This window comes from Diabrotica undecimpunctata, chromosome 3 (genome assembly GCF_040954645.1).
Source record: "Diabrotica undecimpunctata isolate CICGRU chromosome 3, icDiaUnde3, whole genome shotgun sequence".
Classification (NCBI taxonomy): Eukaryota; Metazoa; Arthropoda; class Insecta; order Coleoptera; family Chrysomelidae; genus Diabrotica; species Diabrotica undecimpunctata.
The window spans coordinates 108229284-108245257 of record NC_092805.1 but is presented as its reverse complement, the minus strand read 5'-3'; the positions used below and the strand labels follow the sequence as shown (position 1 = coordinate 108245257).

General features: G+C 29.3%; 1 protein-coding gene across 2 annotated transcripts in view; it reads right to left on the bottom strand.

The window, feature by feature from the left end:
• Positions 1-15244, bottom strand: part of fra (neogenin protein frazzled) — an 80830-nt gene extending 65586 nt beyond the window's left edge. For both annotated transcript variants that reach the window (XM_072526551.1, XM_072526552.1), the window contains exons 1-4: positions 15011-15244; positions 4956-5121; positions 4175-4311; positions 2694-2907 (exon numbers count right to left, since the gene is read on the bottom strand). In XM_072526551.1, the coding sequence (XP_072382652.1) occupies positions 2694-2907; positions 4175-4311; positions 4956-5121; positions 15011-15104 (611 nt within the window). In that variant the 5' untranslated portion in view covers positions 15105-15244. The remainder of the gene's footprint in view (positions 1-2693; positions 2908-4174; positions 4312-4955; positions 5122-15010) is intronic.
• Positions 15245-15974: the final 730 nt, after the last annotated feature.

The window sequence follows — 15974 nt, the reverse complement described above, 5'->3', positions numbered from 1 at the left end:
TTATAACTATTATGAAACACACATATATATCTAACCTAGCCAATGTAAATTTAAAATAAACTATCTTTAATTTGATATTCTTATAAAACTAATTAAATTCTATAGACAATGTTAAATTTAAACAAACTATCTTCAAAATTGAAATTGTTATGATATTAACTAAATTATATTAACAAAATTTTGTACCTTTCTTTCACTGAATGCCTAAATGAACTGTTTTCCACTATATATATTCTAATCACCACTGAAAGTCTTCGTACTTCGGTTATCCTTGTTTTTGTGAAATTTCTTTTTCCAATTATCAGCTTCTACTAATTTAAGATATAGTTCCAGCATTTATACACCACCAACCAAACCAGCAAACAGCATTTATATTTATTCTTCTTTTCAATATACCAATATCCAATTATTATAAGTTGATTTATACTAATCTCCAACCATAATGTAATTTAATTTCTTCCAATATACCTTTTTTTATCTTCAATAATTATTTGTGTATAATTATAAATGTGCATTAAATTATATGCATAATTTTTAATCTTCATTTAACTCACTATATTAAACATTTTGACTATTTGTATTTGATTCACTGACTCCAACTAACTTTCATAATAAACTGCTTGACTTCTGACTAAAAACTTCTAAAACTGCCAAAAACTCCATCTTGAATCCAAATCACGGGTATTTATATCTTTTGGACATTCTAGAACCATCTCGTAAGAGATCATGTTCCAATTTGTTCTATTTCATACTTGTATGAATTTTCTGGAACAAACCATTTCGCAAACATGGCCATCTCCGGAGATCCAGAGAATTCCATTCTTTTCTATTAATAATTTTGTTTACATTTAGGCTTTTCAGATCAGAATATATAATTAAATTAGTAACTTAACATTCTAATTTAATAAAATACACATTTCAAACAATATATTATTATAACCCACTTTATATTCGTAAATATTCTTAAACGTCACTTCAGAGTATAAATATCTGTCAATCTCCGAGAGTATTTTTGGTTGCCTAAGCACATGGCTCACTTATATATATTTACAATATTAAAATACAACTTTTTACACTTATTATATGCTAATTTATTAAAAATACCCTCACATAAATATATTTTTATTAAATTCTCTAGTATATAACTTATTTAAAACAACCAAATATCTAATATTATGTAGTATATAACTTATAAATTATTTTCTATAAACCCTGATCGTCACAATATATATATCCCGTTCATAGCATAATCCACCTTTGGGTGGTTCCCGTTCGCCAAGCCTGTCTATTCTGCCAGTATTCTTCAGATATATATTAATTAATTGATTAATTAAGAGGTAAATTATGTGGACACGCACACTCCAAAACGGCAAGTAATTATTTTCATCTGATAAACATTTGTTACAATCTGACAACTAGTGGGTTGGAGGGATCTGACTCTAGTGCCAAATCTATCCATAAAATATCGAAGGGGAAACTCCAAAAAAAAAATGTAATAATTAACTGCAATTAATATCGAAAGAAACAAATAATTAATCGTTCGTGTTTTATATAAATTAAAAATTTTCTGAATCCATAAAATAATATATATATATATATATATATATATATATATATATATATATATATATATATATATATATATATATATATATATATATATATATATATATATATATATATTGTAAATGTACTTTTTAAAAGCTTTCTTTCTTTATATTTGACGCATTTAACATTTACATTATAAGGACGTGGCAACATTGTCAAACACTAATATTTTGTTCCATTGAGGTTCATTTGAGGCAATGTTCATGTTACACTATTTTGTAGGATAGCCTATAAATTTGATAGATTAAGCAAAAAATAAACAAAGGAGAAATTGTGCTTATATTGTTTTTATTTGCATTCCATTTGTAAAATACAATGTTATAACTGGAATTTCCCATTTGCATACATAGCCTTAGGCAACAAGTAATTATTTATTATTATTCATGTATGCAACTATAAATCTACCACAATTTATTGAATAATAATTATAACAGGTAGAACTAAAAATAATGTTACTAATATTTAAGGAACAATTTTTGTATTCTTGAAACATGAAGGTATTGAAAATATTCAAATAAAATTATGAAAGATAATCTGGATTAACTATAAATTTGATTAAAATGATGCTGATAATGAATTCAAATTTACAATTTTAAAATGTTTCGAAAATTAACATACAAACTATTAATCTAGAGAAGAAGAGAAGTGGCATTCAACATTAGTTTTGTATTAATAGGTAAATCCGAGTATAAACATTTGTAAGTAATATCTGGACTTTAAAGTTAAATCCAAATAATTAAATCGGAAAAACATGAAGAGATAACACAAGAACTAAGATATAAAAAAAACTAGAGATAGAAATACTTCTAAAAAATAGTTGGAATGATTAATGTCTATAGAATGAAAAACTATCGACAACCAAATTGAGCATGGTCAGGCCCAAACATTTAATTATTTTTTTTTCCGTTTTTTTTTTAAAGTTGTGTAAATTATGTCATGAATTTTGAAAAAAAATATATAAATTCTGAAAGTTACATTCACTTTTAATAATGCACAATCCGATATTTACAGAAAGGTCCAAGCAACATGTGAAGCAGTTAATTAATATAAAGTTATTTGATTGCTGAAAAAATTTTAAACATTACCTGTAAGATCCTTGATCTGATTCAACAACTTCGTCAATTTCCAGAGCACCTGAAGGCAATATGGCCATTCTTACATCATCTATAATAAGAGGCCTTTCATCTTTGAGCCATCTAATTTTCGGAGATGGATTTCCAATGACGTGGCAAGCAAAATATGCACGTTGGTTGACATATACACTTAAATCACGTGGTTCTTCTTGAAATCCTACTAGATCTAGCAAAATAATAGGAAAATATATTTTAGACATAGCTAATAGAAAGAAACTACATTAATTACAATTTAAGGAAAATCTTTTATTCTTATACTCAATATGGTTGTAAAAAAAACCATTTGGGAAAACATATCTCAGCAGATGAACCTTAATTGGGAGTTGTAGATCGTGACTACTGAAAATCTTTTTCATTTTGTTTAATGAACGCAGATCTTGCCTTCTGAATCCGTACTTTTATCTCCGTCGAGTGTTCCCACCGAGCATTCGAATTTGTGCCCAGATAGCAGTAATTGGTTATTGGTTGACTAACAGTTGTCCAGGTGTAATTTTGCTTTTACTGATGATCATATTCTTAGTCTTATTAATATTAAAATCTAAACCAAAATCTTCCACTTTCCTCTGCTATTCTTGTAATAAGTAATAATAATTTGACCAATGTAGCTTCAACAATATGGCCATTACCAACTGTCAAAGTTCGAAGGTCCTTATTTATGATGCAATCCAAACAAAGAATCCTCCTAACGTCCAAAAGGGGATTTTCTGGATCTATCCATAGTGATTTAGCAAAACAGACTGGATAAATGAGAGCAAATTTCACATATATGTAGGCTCAACAATATGTCCGCTACCAACTTTTAAAGTTCGGAAATCCCTATTGGAAGACCCTTTATGACGCAATCCGAACAAATAATCGTCCTAACGATCAAAACTGGATTTTCTGTTTTAAAACGTCTTATAATAATATCGATTTGCATCTGATTTGAGTTCAAAGGAGTGTTTGTCCAAAATAATATTTTTAATTCGATTTATTGGCTGTACGGTAGGTATAACTCCCAATCGTCCTTGATCCTACTCAAAAATCACAATAGGTCACTAGAGATCATTATTTGGAATAAAACAAATTTTCAAGGCATCAAAAAAATTTTGTATTAGTTTTGGCTCCCCCAAACTCAAATATCAATGAGCCGTCCCTTAACGATAGGTTGTTTGATGTTCAGTACAAAAGTTTATATGAGAGCCATTGAATTCATCCTTTTTGATGCATAAAGAATGAGAAATCTTAGAAATTAAAAAGATTTCATAGAAGTTAATCATAAACATTAAATTAAAAACAACACTAGGACACTGTAATCTAGGCAATCATCTGCTAGTTCCTTTTATACCAAATTAAAAAAGACCCTGAAATGAAACTCTGTTAGCTAGTATATATTGTTGATTACTTGAAAAATTTTTTGCACAGGGATACAAAATAAATATAAAATAACTTACTGGCTATGCTCAATTTGGCTATCCTGCTTACTATGGATCCTACATTTGGCAAAGTTGCAATACATTGGTATTTGCCAGTCAATCTTTGTTCCTCTATCACACTAGTTATATATAATGATCCATTGGTAAGTTGAGATCTATAAAACAAGAATAAAAAAAAATAAGTAATATTTACAATAATTTTACCTTGTGATAATATAATTAAATATATCATTATTACATGCTTCTAATTTTATTTGGTAATAATAACACATTACTTGTAAAAATTTATTTTTATTTAATATTTCAACCTTCTTAAAAAAATACATATTACAATGGAACTCCTAACAGGTGAGTATTAATATAATAGATACTCTTATGGTATGTATGACATGCTGTATGATTAGTCTACCTTTTTTGAACTTAAATTCCCAAGAAATTGAAGAAAAAATTAGAATGAAAATTAATTTCATTAATCATTAATAAAATATGATAAAGTGTTAAGCAGGCACAATTCAGATGTATGTCAACAGTGTCATAAAAAATAAACTTCCCTACCTATGCCCTATTTAAAAATGAATATACACATTATTAGGCAAATGACATATTGTCTAGTAGTAGGTCAGCATAAAAACAATTTTATACACATTGTCCTGTATTTATTGCCTTACATGATGTATAGTTTATCAATTACTGGATGCAAATGATTTTTACAAATGACATTTATGTAATGATATACTTCAAAAAATAACAAATCAGATGAGTCAAAGATAAAGTTTATTACATTTTCATAATACATTACCTGTATGAATCACCAATAAAAGTCAGTTTTGATCCATCCTGATCCAACCACTGGATAAGTACACTGGATTGATGGTGGGAAGCTCTTACAACACAGTCAAGGACCGTTGATTGACCTGATTCTACAACTGTATCTGATGGTTCCACTGTGAATTCCAAAATATGTGCTGAAAAAATAAAACCAATATAGATTTGTTACAACACATATATTTAAGTCATGTGTAATAAAATGTGTGTATATATATAAAATCAAATAATGTAAGCCCAGTAGTCAATACTTTCAAATCGATTTCTTCCAAATATTATCTGCTGTTGTAGCAGATATTGCAAATGCCTAATAATAAGTACTCTTTCAGAGCACTCTATGTTAATTGGCATAGGTGTTTAGGGACACATTAAACTATTATCCAGTGATATTTAGAGGTTGCACAGAAATTTAAACACCCAAAAGACTTCAATTCATAATCAAATGGTGGACACAGAAATTGAAGAATGGAAAAATATTTCCTATACCACTGAAATAAAATACTGCAGAAAACATATTAGACTCAGTTCAGAATCATAAAAGGTTTGCTTATTGGAGATGCGCCAGTCAAAGCACACCTGCACATGATGAGGACTATTTCATGGAGAGTTAAGTTGAAGATTATGTTGAAGAACCAATCATGAAAGCCAAGCACCAATCTGCAATCCCTAAGCTCTTCGACAGTCTTATAGCAAAGCAACTTTCTTGGTTATGTAAAGGCTTAATATCTCAATCACAACATGGTTTTCATAGCAAAAAATCCACTGTAACAAATTTGGTTTGCTATCAATCTGATATATTATCTCATATGGAAGACCGTAAACAGGTAGATGCAATATACACAGATTTTTCCAAAGCATTTGATCGTGTAGATCACCAAATACTTTTAGGCAAATTAATAAATGTAGGTTTTCATGGCAGGTTTGTTGAATGGTTTAAAAACTCTACATCTGAGAGAAGTCAAAGGGTCAAGATAGGATGTCATCTATCTGACAGTATCACAGTAACATCTGGAGTTCCTCAAGGAGGCCACACTTCTCCACTTCTTTTTAATATCTTCGTTAATGACATCACTTCCTGTTTCCTAAATAGCAAATGTCTAATGTTGGCAGATGACTTAAAATTTTGGAAAGTTGTAGACAGTTTAAAAGATCAAGCCTTACTACACTACAAGATGACAGACTACAAAATTGGTGCAATCAGAACAAACTCCACTTAAATGTAAAAGAATGTTGTTTTATAAGTTTTTCTCGTAAAGTCAATAGAATTTGAACAAGCTAAACTATTAATAATCAGCCACTGAATTATGTTTCTTCCATTCAGGATTTGGGTGTTATTTTCGATGAGTAGCTTACTTTCTGTGACCACATAAATATTTCAATAAAGGCATCTAAACTTCTTGGTTCGTTACTAGGAATTGCAAGTATTTCTCCATTAATTCAACAAGATTAGTGTATAGTTGCTTAGTTACAACTATTTTGGAATACTGTTCAGTTATTTGGCCACCCTATTTTCATAACAATATTGAAACCATAGAAAGAGTCCAGCATAAATTTTTGAGATCCACATTACTATTGAAAATCATGATTATTTCCTTTTCGAACAACAATTATCTTTACCCTCACTCAAGAACCACCATATATAAGATCATACATAGATTTATTGATTGTCCAAACCTGTTAAGCCAGATTAACTTCAATGTTCCCCATCAAGCTCTATGGTACCATAATGTTTTCAATATTCCTTTCCACAGAACAACCTATGGTATTCACAACCCATTGGATAGTTACATGGGGCTATTAAATGATCGCGATTTTTATATTTTCAATATAACTTTAACTCAGTTAAAAAGATCTCTTGCTTTGTGATATGGATATTGGGATTGTTGAATTTTGTTCTTGTTATACTTTGTTTTTTTTTAGTATGTAAGATTTTAAAAATCATTTTTTTACATTGATCAATATTAAACTTTTTAATATTGATTTTATATTATAAGTAATTTCAAGTTTTGAATCCTAACTGTGATATTGTATATAATAAAGGTCTTTATTTTTCCTTCAAATTCATACAATACACAAAATATATAATTTATATATGCATAAAATACAAGAAAGAAAAAATGCCGAAGATCAGTTGGTGCTGATTTCAAGAAATCAGTACCTCTGCTTTTCATCTTAAGCAAGAGAGAAAAAAAATATAATATATTTTTTTGCATGTTATGTAAGAATCAATTAAAAACCATAACCAATAGAAACATTTAACATTTAAATATTGTCCAAAAACTATCGCACAGTTTATACATACTTCATAACAGGTCATCAAATAGTTGCACATGTGTTACTCACTTAGCAATTTAGATTTAAGAGATTTCTTAAAAGATATAATCGATTTTAATTTTAATTCTTTAGCTAATCCATATTGTAATTTAAACTGTTAGTGGGGTTATCCCCTGTATTAAATAAATAAAAATAAAAAATAATCATATGTTGCACGATTGCATATGATATTTTATGAACATTCTATATGAAATGTAAATATTTGTATGTTAGTATTTGATCGTTGTAAATATAAATTGAACTTGTTTAACTTTAAACGTCAGTAGATTAATTTAGATGCATATGTTAATGGACTGCAGCCGGCATTGCCAGCTACCAGATTAATTCATCCTCTACTATTCAGCCTTCTCTTGAGATGATGAGACTTCCTCATTGTCTGTCTACCTTATTGGCAATTTGTACACATCTGCGTAAGCCAAAATAAGAGTAGCATATACTTGAGTGAATGTTTCTGGATACATAAGGGATTACGAAAAGGTTGCATTCTTTCTCCTAGGTAACACAGGAGTGATAGGAGACGAAATTTATGAATTAATCTCAAAGCTAAGTGAAATAAGCAATAAACTCAGTTTAAAAATCACCACATTAAAGAGTAAACTGATTGCAATTAGTAGATCAAAAGAAGATATCTTGCCCTGGCAAGTGTTGGTGGAATTGAGATCGTGAAGGAATTTATATACCTAGATTCAAAAATAACTAACAACAATAATTGTGAAGAAGAAATAAGAAAAGACTCCAGGACACTCATATGTCTCATTGTCACCACTGCAGAGTCATGGATGATGAAATCAACATACAACAAAGTACCAATGTCTTAATCCTTGTCAAACTCAACATCACTGAATGACTAAGCAAAATTAGTTGGAACATTAGTAAATATTGTGGCCATATAATGAGAAAGAATAAAAATACCTTGAAAAGTTGGAATACAGGAAAAACTGGAATTTAAAAGGGCCAGAGCAAATTCTGTACCAGTTAGCGAGTCTAGGTATCTTCTGGCGTTGGTATTGTGTCGCTTTAGTGTGTATTGAAACTTTAATGAGTCCACAGCGACTATTAATGTACTGTTCTTATTTGAGTGGCATTATAAGTGTGTAATTTTATTTAGAGTAATATGTGTTATATACCCTACATTTTAAAATAAAAATTATTTAGGTAATATTACAGATTACAATCTTCATCAGCAATGGAAGAATGTTTGGATTGATAATGAACAAAAAAAATAGAGTATGACGACTCTGACAATGAAAATGAAGTTGACTATGTTACAACAGGAAGCTTAGACTTCATTCCCTTCACTACCAATATGTCCAGGCACCCAGAGTAAACTTACTTTGTTACTTACTCTGATCCGAATTGGATTCTAAAGACAGTTCCAAACTAACTTGTGAGTCAATCCGATTCAATTCCTTTAATACTACCTGGTTATCTGATATAATTTTTAAATACATATCTCTGCAATTTCTCTTTATTAGTTCCTGCATTTGGAAATTATATTTAGGTTGCATTTCATCTGGTACCATTTCCAACTTTAGATTATCTGTTATTATCTCTCCAGGTTTTTTTCCCGGTATCCTTTCACCCTGCTTCCTTGCCTCTTATCCGCCTTCTGTATGCTCCTGCCTTCTCCATCCATTTTCTTTTCCCATTGTAAAGTTTATATATTCTTCTTTGTAGTTGATGAAAAACAATCTCTCTAATGATTCTAATCCATGAAGCCATATCGAGAACAAATTGTGCCAAAGTTCTTTCATAAAACTGTATGTAAAGCACATAATGTTAATAACTCAGTTATTAATATTCAGTCGTGTTCTTGGTTGTCAATGTCTCATACTTCTCTAGTTTGGTTATTATTATTAAAATTTTTTCTAGTGCCACATTTGTAAAACTAGGCAAACTATTGTTAGGGTTGAAGTTTACTTCTGATCATTTTTCTAGAAAGAGTTGTGTGCCGTTAACAGTATTGAGTAATAAGAAAATATCAACACTAATAAGGTTATTACACATCAGGGTACATCTATAATCTATATAAATAAAAATGAATCGCTGAAATGTTTGTATGAGCATAACTTCAGAACGACTGCACTAAATTAGATAATTCTTTTTTTGTCGTGTTTTTTATTATGAGGAGAAGGTCTGTGTAAAAGATAATTTCAAAAATTGTATGGAAAGATGTTAAATATAGTTTTTCTGTTCTCCGTCATTTTAAATCGCAATATAGCTAATAGATAGCGCCATATGATTAACAAAGGAAACTATGATTAAAAAAATAAATGTCAGTATTGATAAATTGACATAACGACATAGCTGTATTTGGTATTGTGGTTCCAAATAATAACGATGAAATTTCAACATATCATATGGATAGGCGGTTTAGAGAATCTCTTCATTTTCCATACACTGTAGTTAATTTAGCTGTCCACCCAGTTATGGACAACTTTATTTCACGCGGGAAAATGTAACGCAAAAAGCTGAACGACCACCAATAACAACATTGAACAGCTACCTTTTATTCGAGGGAGACGACAACATTGTATAATATATTGTTAGATAGATTTTAAGTTTAGCGATAAGTCAGAAAGTGTTTATTACAATAAAATAAAATTATTACAAAAAAAATACATTAGAATAATATGGAAGAAAGTAGAATAAAATAGAATAAAATGGAATAAACTAGAATGAAGTAGAATAAAATAGAGTAAAATAATATAAAATTAAATTAAAATAAAGTAGAATAAAATAGAATTCAATAAATAAAATAATATAAATAGTATCAAACTCCAAATTTAGTAAAGCGAATGGACCAGGTCGTACTACATTGTATCCAAATAGGACATACCAGACTGACACACGAACACCTACTAAGGAAGGAACCTCCTAGAATATGCTACGCCTGTGACACCAATATAACTGTTATAATATAGGCCACATTGTTATAGGCTGTCCATTATATCAAATGGAAAGACAAGCTACTAGACTACTAAGTGATATAAAGTGCACTTTAGACAGTGCAGATTGTGACAAAATCATTAAGTTTTTAAAGAAAACAAAATTGTATAATCAAATATAAGTGATACTTCAAGAAAAATTCTAAATTATAATCAACTTTGTAAAAACTTAATAGTATAAATTTTATATTAACCATTATAATATATTATAGTCTATATTGTACCGTTCGCGTCATAAAAAACTGGTACAACTCTTATAACCGAAAATCGTGTTTTTCAAGTTGTGTAAGTTGAGCTTTTCACATGTGTCATTCTAATTTCGAAGGCAACGTTGCCAGTTCAACGAAAATATTAAATAAAACCAGCTAAAAGCAGGGCTGTGCGGCAGGTCGCAAGTTTTTAGTATATTCTAAAACAATATCAAGCATTCTCGATCAGTCAGTAACATTTATATTTAAACATTTATTTAAACATAAATCTTAAAAAATTCTATTAATTTTGAAATTTTCCATTATCTCAGTACCCATACATTGATTCATGTTTTATTATAAATTATGAAAACATTTCAATTCAAAAATAATAATAGATAATAAATCTAGACATGACTTTAAATTATTATGTTTAATTTCAAATCGAGAGGTGTGATTGGTTTCTCGTAAAATGTAGCACAAATCTGTATTGAGTTGTGGAATACTACAGTAAATAAAACCCACTGGAAAAATTTAAAATTTAATTTGAAATTAATAAAAAATGAATAATTTTTGCAGTGAACAAGTGTGGAATTTAAATATATGTCACTTCTTGTAATCTTCTGTGAACTGATTTTATTAAATTTAGTGACAAATTTTCATCTTCGGCCAAGCCTTCCCATGTTTCTTCAATGATGGTCCATAAATGATCCCTGTTTTGGGGAACTACATTTAATTTTTATATTTTGTTGATCATAAGTTCCCAAACGTTCTCTATTGTATTAATATCTGGACTTTTAGAGGGCCATGGAAGAGCTTCAATGCTATTTTCCATAAGGTAATCCCGTACACGGTGGGCTCTGTGGATTGAACAGTTGTCATGCTGGAAAATAAAATTATTGTTGGGGAAAATTTCCCTAACCGATGGCAACATTACATTATCTAGTATATGTAAATAGGTTTCAGTATTGAATCATCCTTTAATTCTCCAACACATTCCTAAACCTCCTCTATACATCTAAGCTCAAACATTTACAGAGAACCGTCCGGACTTATCACTTGATAAAATATAGTTTTCTTTAAACCTATTACGAGGCGGTCTATAAACTGTAATATGGCCATTATAATGAGACTGGAATACTTTTTCATCAGTAGAAATTACACGGTCCCAAAAATTTACTGGATCATTTAAAACGTAATTTAAAGCAAATAGGAGTCTACTTTGTTTATGTTCCTCGCTAAATTTGTTTTCCACAATTTTTTAAATCTGTTCTTATAATTCTCCTTAATGCTGTAGTTAGAAGCATTAAAGTTTGTATTAACTTTTGCTTGCCTTGCCGTATGGAAGGGATACGCTCTTAAATAATTAGTTAATGTTTCATCTTGTTGGACTGTAGTAATAACTGGTCGCCAACACTCCCTCTCCTATCCAAAGTCTGCTCGTATTCCCATTTTTTTTAATGTTGTGGATTGTGGTTTTGCTTCTATTTAAGTCTTGAGCCAGTTGTCAAATAGACCAACCATCTTCTATTTTTGAAATTATTCTCGTTTTATCAAACTGACTTAATTGACGTGGCATCTTTAAAAGTTCACTTTGACAAACTTGTCAAATCTGACTGATGGCAAGCAATATTTTTTATGTTTAATTGTTCGGATATGTTCGGAAAGTTTTCACGTACTGATAACATCAGTTTATAATCTATGTAGGATAAAGTATAATGTTAGTTTTTCACATTTATCGTTTATGTAATAAATAATAAATTAATTTAGGTAGTTTGCCTGTTACTAAACTAATTGGCATAACATACAGTCAACAGTTTGTCTTCTGTAAGTAATTGAAGTATAAAATTACAGTAGATGCATTCCGATGTTCCCTGTGCCAATACACTAAGTTTAAATATCGTTCAACATTTTGGACATTAACTCAATCCTCTCTGTGGTTATTAAATGTATTCGATACGGTTTTTTTGTTGTTAATAATAAAAATAATACCTATCTAAAAACTTTATACTTTTTTTAACATTATTTTTTACGTTTTATTTAAATTTACTGAAATTCCTTTATCTGTGATGGCAACAATGAATTGATTCACGAACCATTGTGTCCAGTCTGAACACAGGTTTACATTGGGGAAAAAAAGTGTACCAGTTTTATATGACGGGAAGTGTACCACCGCTAATAACCTTCTATGGTTGATGCGGGTTATTCGCAATAAAAATAGGTTTATTTTCAAGACATAGTTTTTTTATGTACCTTTTCTTAAAGAGAGACTTGACAACATGGTAGATTTTAAGTTTAGTGATACGTCATCCTGATTTGACAGTAAATAAATGATATTCACTTTCCTTTGTGACTTTATATGAAAGAGACCAACAGTTACAAAGAGAACAACAGTTCAACACTGAAGCATTTCAAGTAATAACAAAGGATGGCATATAATACTTTTATAGGAGCTGTGAACATTGGATCTAGTGAAATTAACTTCCTTGATGCTCCTGGAGGGAAAAAAACATTACTAATTGTATTGTTATTGACAAGAATCTGATCGCAGTAGGCCTAGTTTTGGCTTCATCTGGAATATCTGCAACTTTATTAGAAGGCACACAATCTGTGCACATTTGGCCTTGAAGCCACCATTGAACATACAAACCAATGAAAAACCAGATTGCAACATGGACCGGATTCATTTCATTATCCAGAAATTTCAGTTACTCCAGAGAACAGATTCGAAAGAAAAGCTTTGATACATTATTTAATTTTAAGGTGGTAGGAAGTTTGTCGAGTCAGCTAGTTATTTATAATTTATGAATATTATAACACATAACTAACAGTGAGCATAAAAAAATCAGAGTTTGATGTCAATCTAGCTTACACTACCTGGTGAGTGGTGGGTGAAGTACTACCTAGAAAAATGTTTTACAGAAAATTAATTGTATTTCACATTCAAACTTTTTTGTTGAAACTTTAATAATTTATTATGATATTTACCTAACCAAACTAAATTTTACAATAATTACATTTGTTTTAAGCTAACCTAACCAAATAGCAAATATTTAAGATTCTTAATTTTATATTTTCTTTTCTCTGTTAGGCATAATTTATCCAGAACCACAGAAAGAAGATTGCTCTTCTTTTATGGGTCTTCTTTCCATATAGATCTTGTGTTCTTGGGCTTTTTACACTTGTCATTGAACCATTCTATTTGTTTTTTTTCTTTTTTTGTGCCAATGATCAACGAATATAGAAGAACATTTCAAATAGGAGAAATGGTGACAGCTAGTATACTTTACTAGATGGTGAAAATACTCCTGTAGATGGTGACTGCAGAAATTTCTATATATTATTTATAGATTGCTACAGATTTATATTAAAAAATTGAATCACAATATTGTTTAGAGTTCTAAAAAGATTCAGTTATTAAAAGGTATTAAAAGTTAAAAAATATTTTATTTTCTACAAAAAAAAATTGTGCATTAGTAGGACTTGATCTCTAATTTTATAAAATCCAAAAATTTAATGCTAAGCATTTCCAGTCCCACTCTTTCATATTTCAGAAGCAGCAGTAGTTTATGGACAAGCAATGTTGTAGACATAGTGGTGAAGGGGAGATCACATAAGCGCTCCCTAGTGGTATGGGAATTTAAGAAAAATCTAATTCCTGAACTAGTCCCGAACAGCATTTACTAAAAAATGATAGTGAAGTGTGTTACTATATGCGTCTATACCCATTGCTATGATCTTTCTTGCTACTTCAAGCACTTTTGTTTTGATTTCTTCCCAATGTTCTTCTGTGCCTAGACTACCTGTATTTGTGCTGAAATTGTGACCTTACTGCACCAAAAAATATTAAAATATTTGATAAAAAGCAAAGCATTGTACAGTTTTCAAAGAATAACTTTGAACAAGAAGTAATAAATTTCATTATAGATTACACCTAGAGTGAATATATATATATATATATATATATATATATATATATATATATATATATATAGAGAGTTAAGAGATAGGTATATTTAATCTAATTTGTACCTACCAATAGAACATAAAGTAAATACCTACACAATTATATGTTATCTATACAGCATTTTATCTAAATGGGCACTGAATATTCATTATCATATGTTTATTTTATCTCCATTGATTATACAAACAAAATTGTCACCTAAATCTTGATTTTGCAATATTTTAAACAATAGAAATTACTCCTAATAGGATTACTAATGGGATGGAATATGTCAAAAACTCAAATTAATAAAGTTCATGATTACCTAATATTTTTTTAGTGATAAATAAACTGAATTTCCAACCCTAATGTTAATAGATTTTATTTTTCAAACATTTTAACGCACTCTAGGAAACAATAAAAATTATTATTATTAGATCATAACAACATTTTTTAAAACAAATAAAAATAGACAAATAAGTAGTAGACAACCTATATTGTTTTTATTAATTTTTAGTCAAACTTTTAGCCCTACGGTATAGTCCTGTGTCTAAAATCTCTTTTAATATAATGATTTAGAGGTGTAAAATATGAATAAAAGAACATCATGTACCTTGTATTAAGCTTTGTATAGATGTCAACACAGAAGCAATCACTAATATTACAATGAACTTGGAATAACACATATAAGAACAGTTTTGGAACATTTTCAAAATCTTTCGATCACTTATTTATACAATTATTAAAGTTCATTTTGAAATAGATTTAAGTATATTTAACTATATATCACATTATTACTATCTTTATCCCTAACATTTCTTACAGCTGCCTCCATTTTGAGTTTGACTTTTACTACTGGTTGGGTTTCGATTGTTTCGAAATCGAGTACTAATAGTTATCGCTAAATTCGATTGGTTGCTGGTCCCGCACCGATGAATTCTACGAAATATCGAGAATTTTCAACAATTGCTGATTGCCTTTCAAAATACAATTTACTACTGTCAAAAAACAAAAAAAAGTTTATTTAATAAAAATAAACATTGCTTTTCGCTTAAATTAAATGTTCACCCACCTGCTTCTTTACAATAATTGAAACAATGACGTCAATCTTCTTGAACATTATTGATCATTTCTGGAGTTAAATTACGATTTTTCATTCTTCATTTTTCATACTTTTCATTTATTATAATATACTCTATTTATATCTGATTCTATTTTTTAAATATTGTATATTTTGCGGATGATCGGGGATCCATATCACAGAATAAAAATAACAATCAGAATGCCCACTTTCAGATGCCGCTTTTGAAGTGTGTCAGCACGCGATCGCCATGTTTTAAACGGAAACAAGACTCGGATTGAGAAATGTGTGACAAGTTATGAGAGAACTGTTAATTTAAATTTTTAGAGATTAATAATTTAGTAAATTTAAAATAATTTAATCTATTCTTCGACTAAAAGTACGTATAAAATAGTGCATATATTATGTCTATGGTTGCCGTAAATAAATTAAACCGGGTTAATTTTTCTATGCACACAAGAAAAAATTTCACTGCACAGCACTGGTTCCGTTTAAA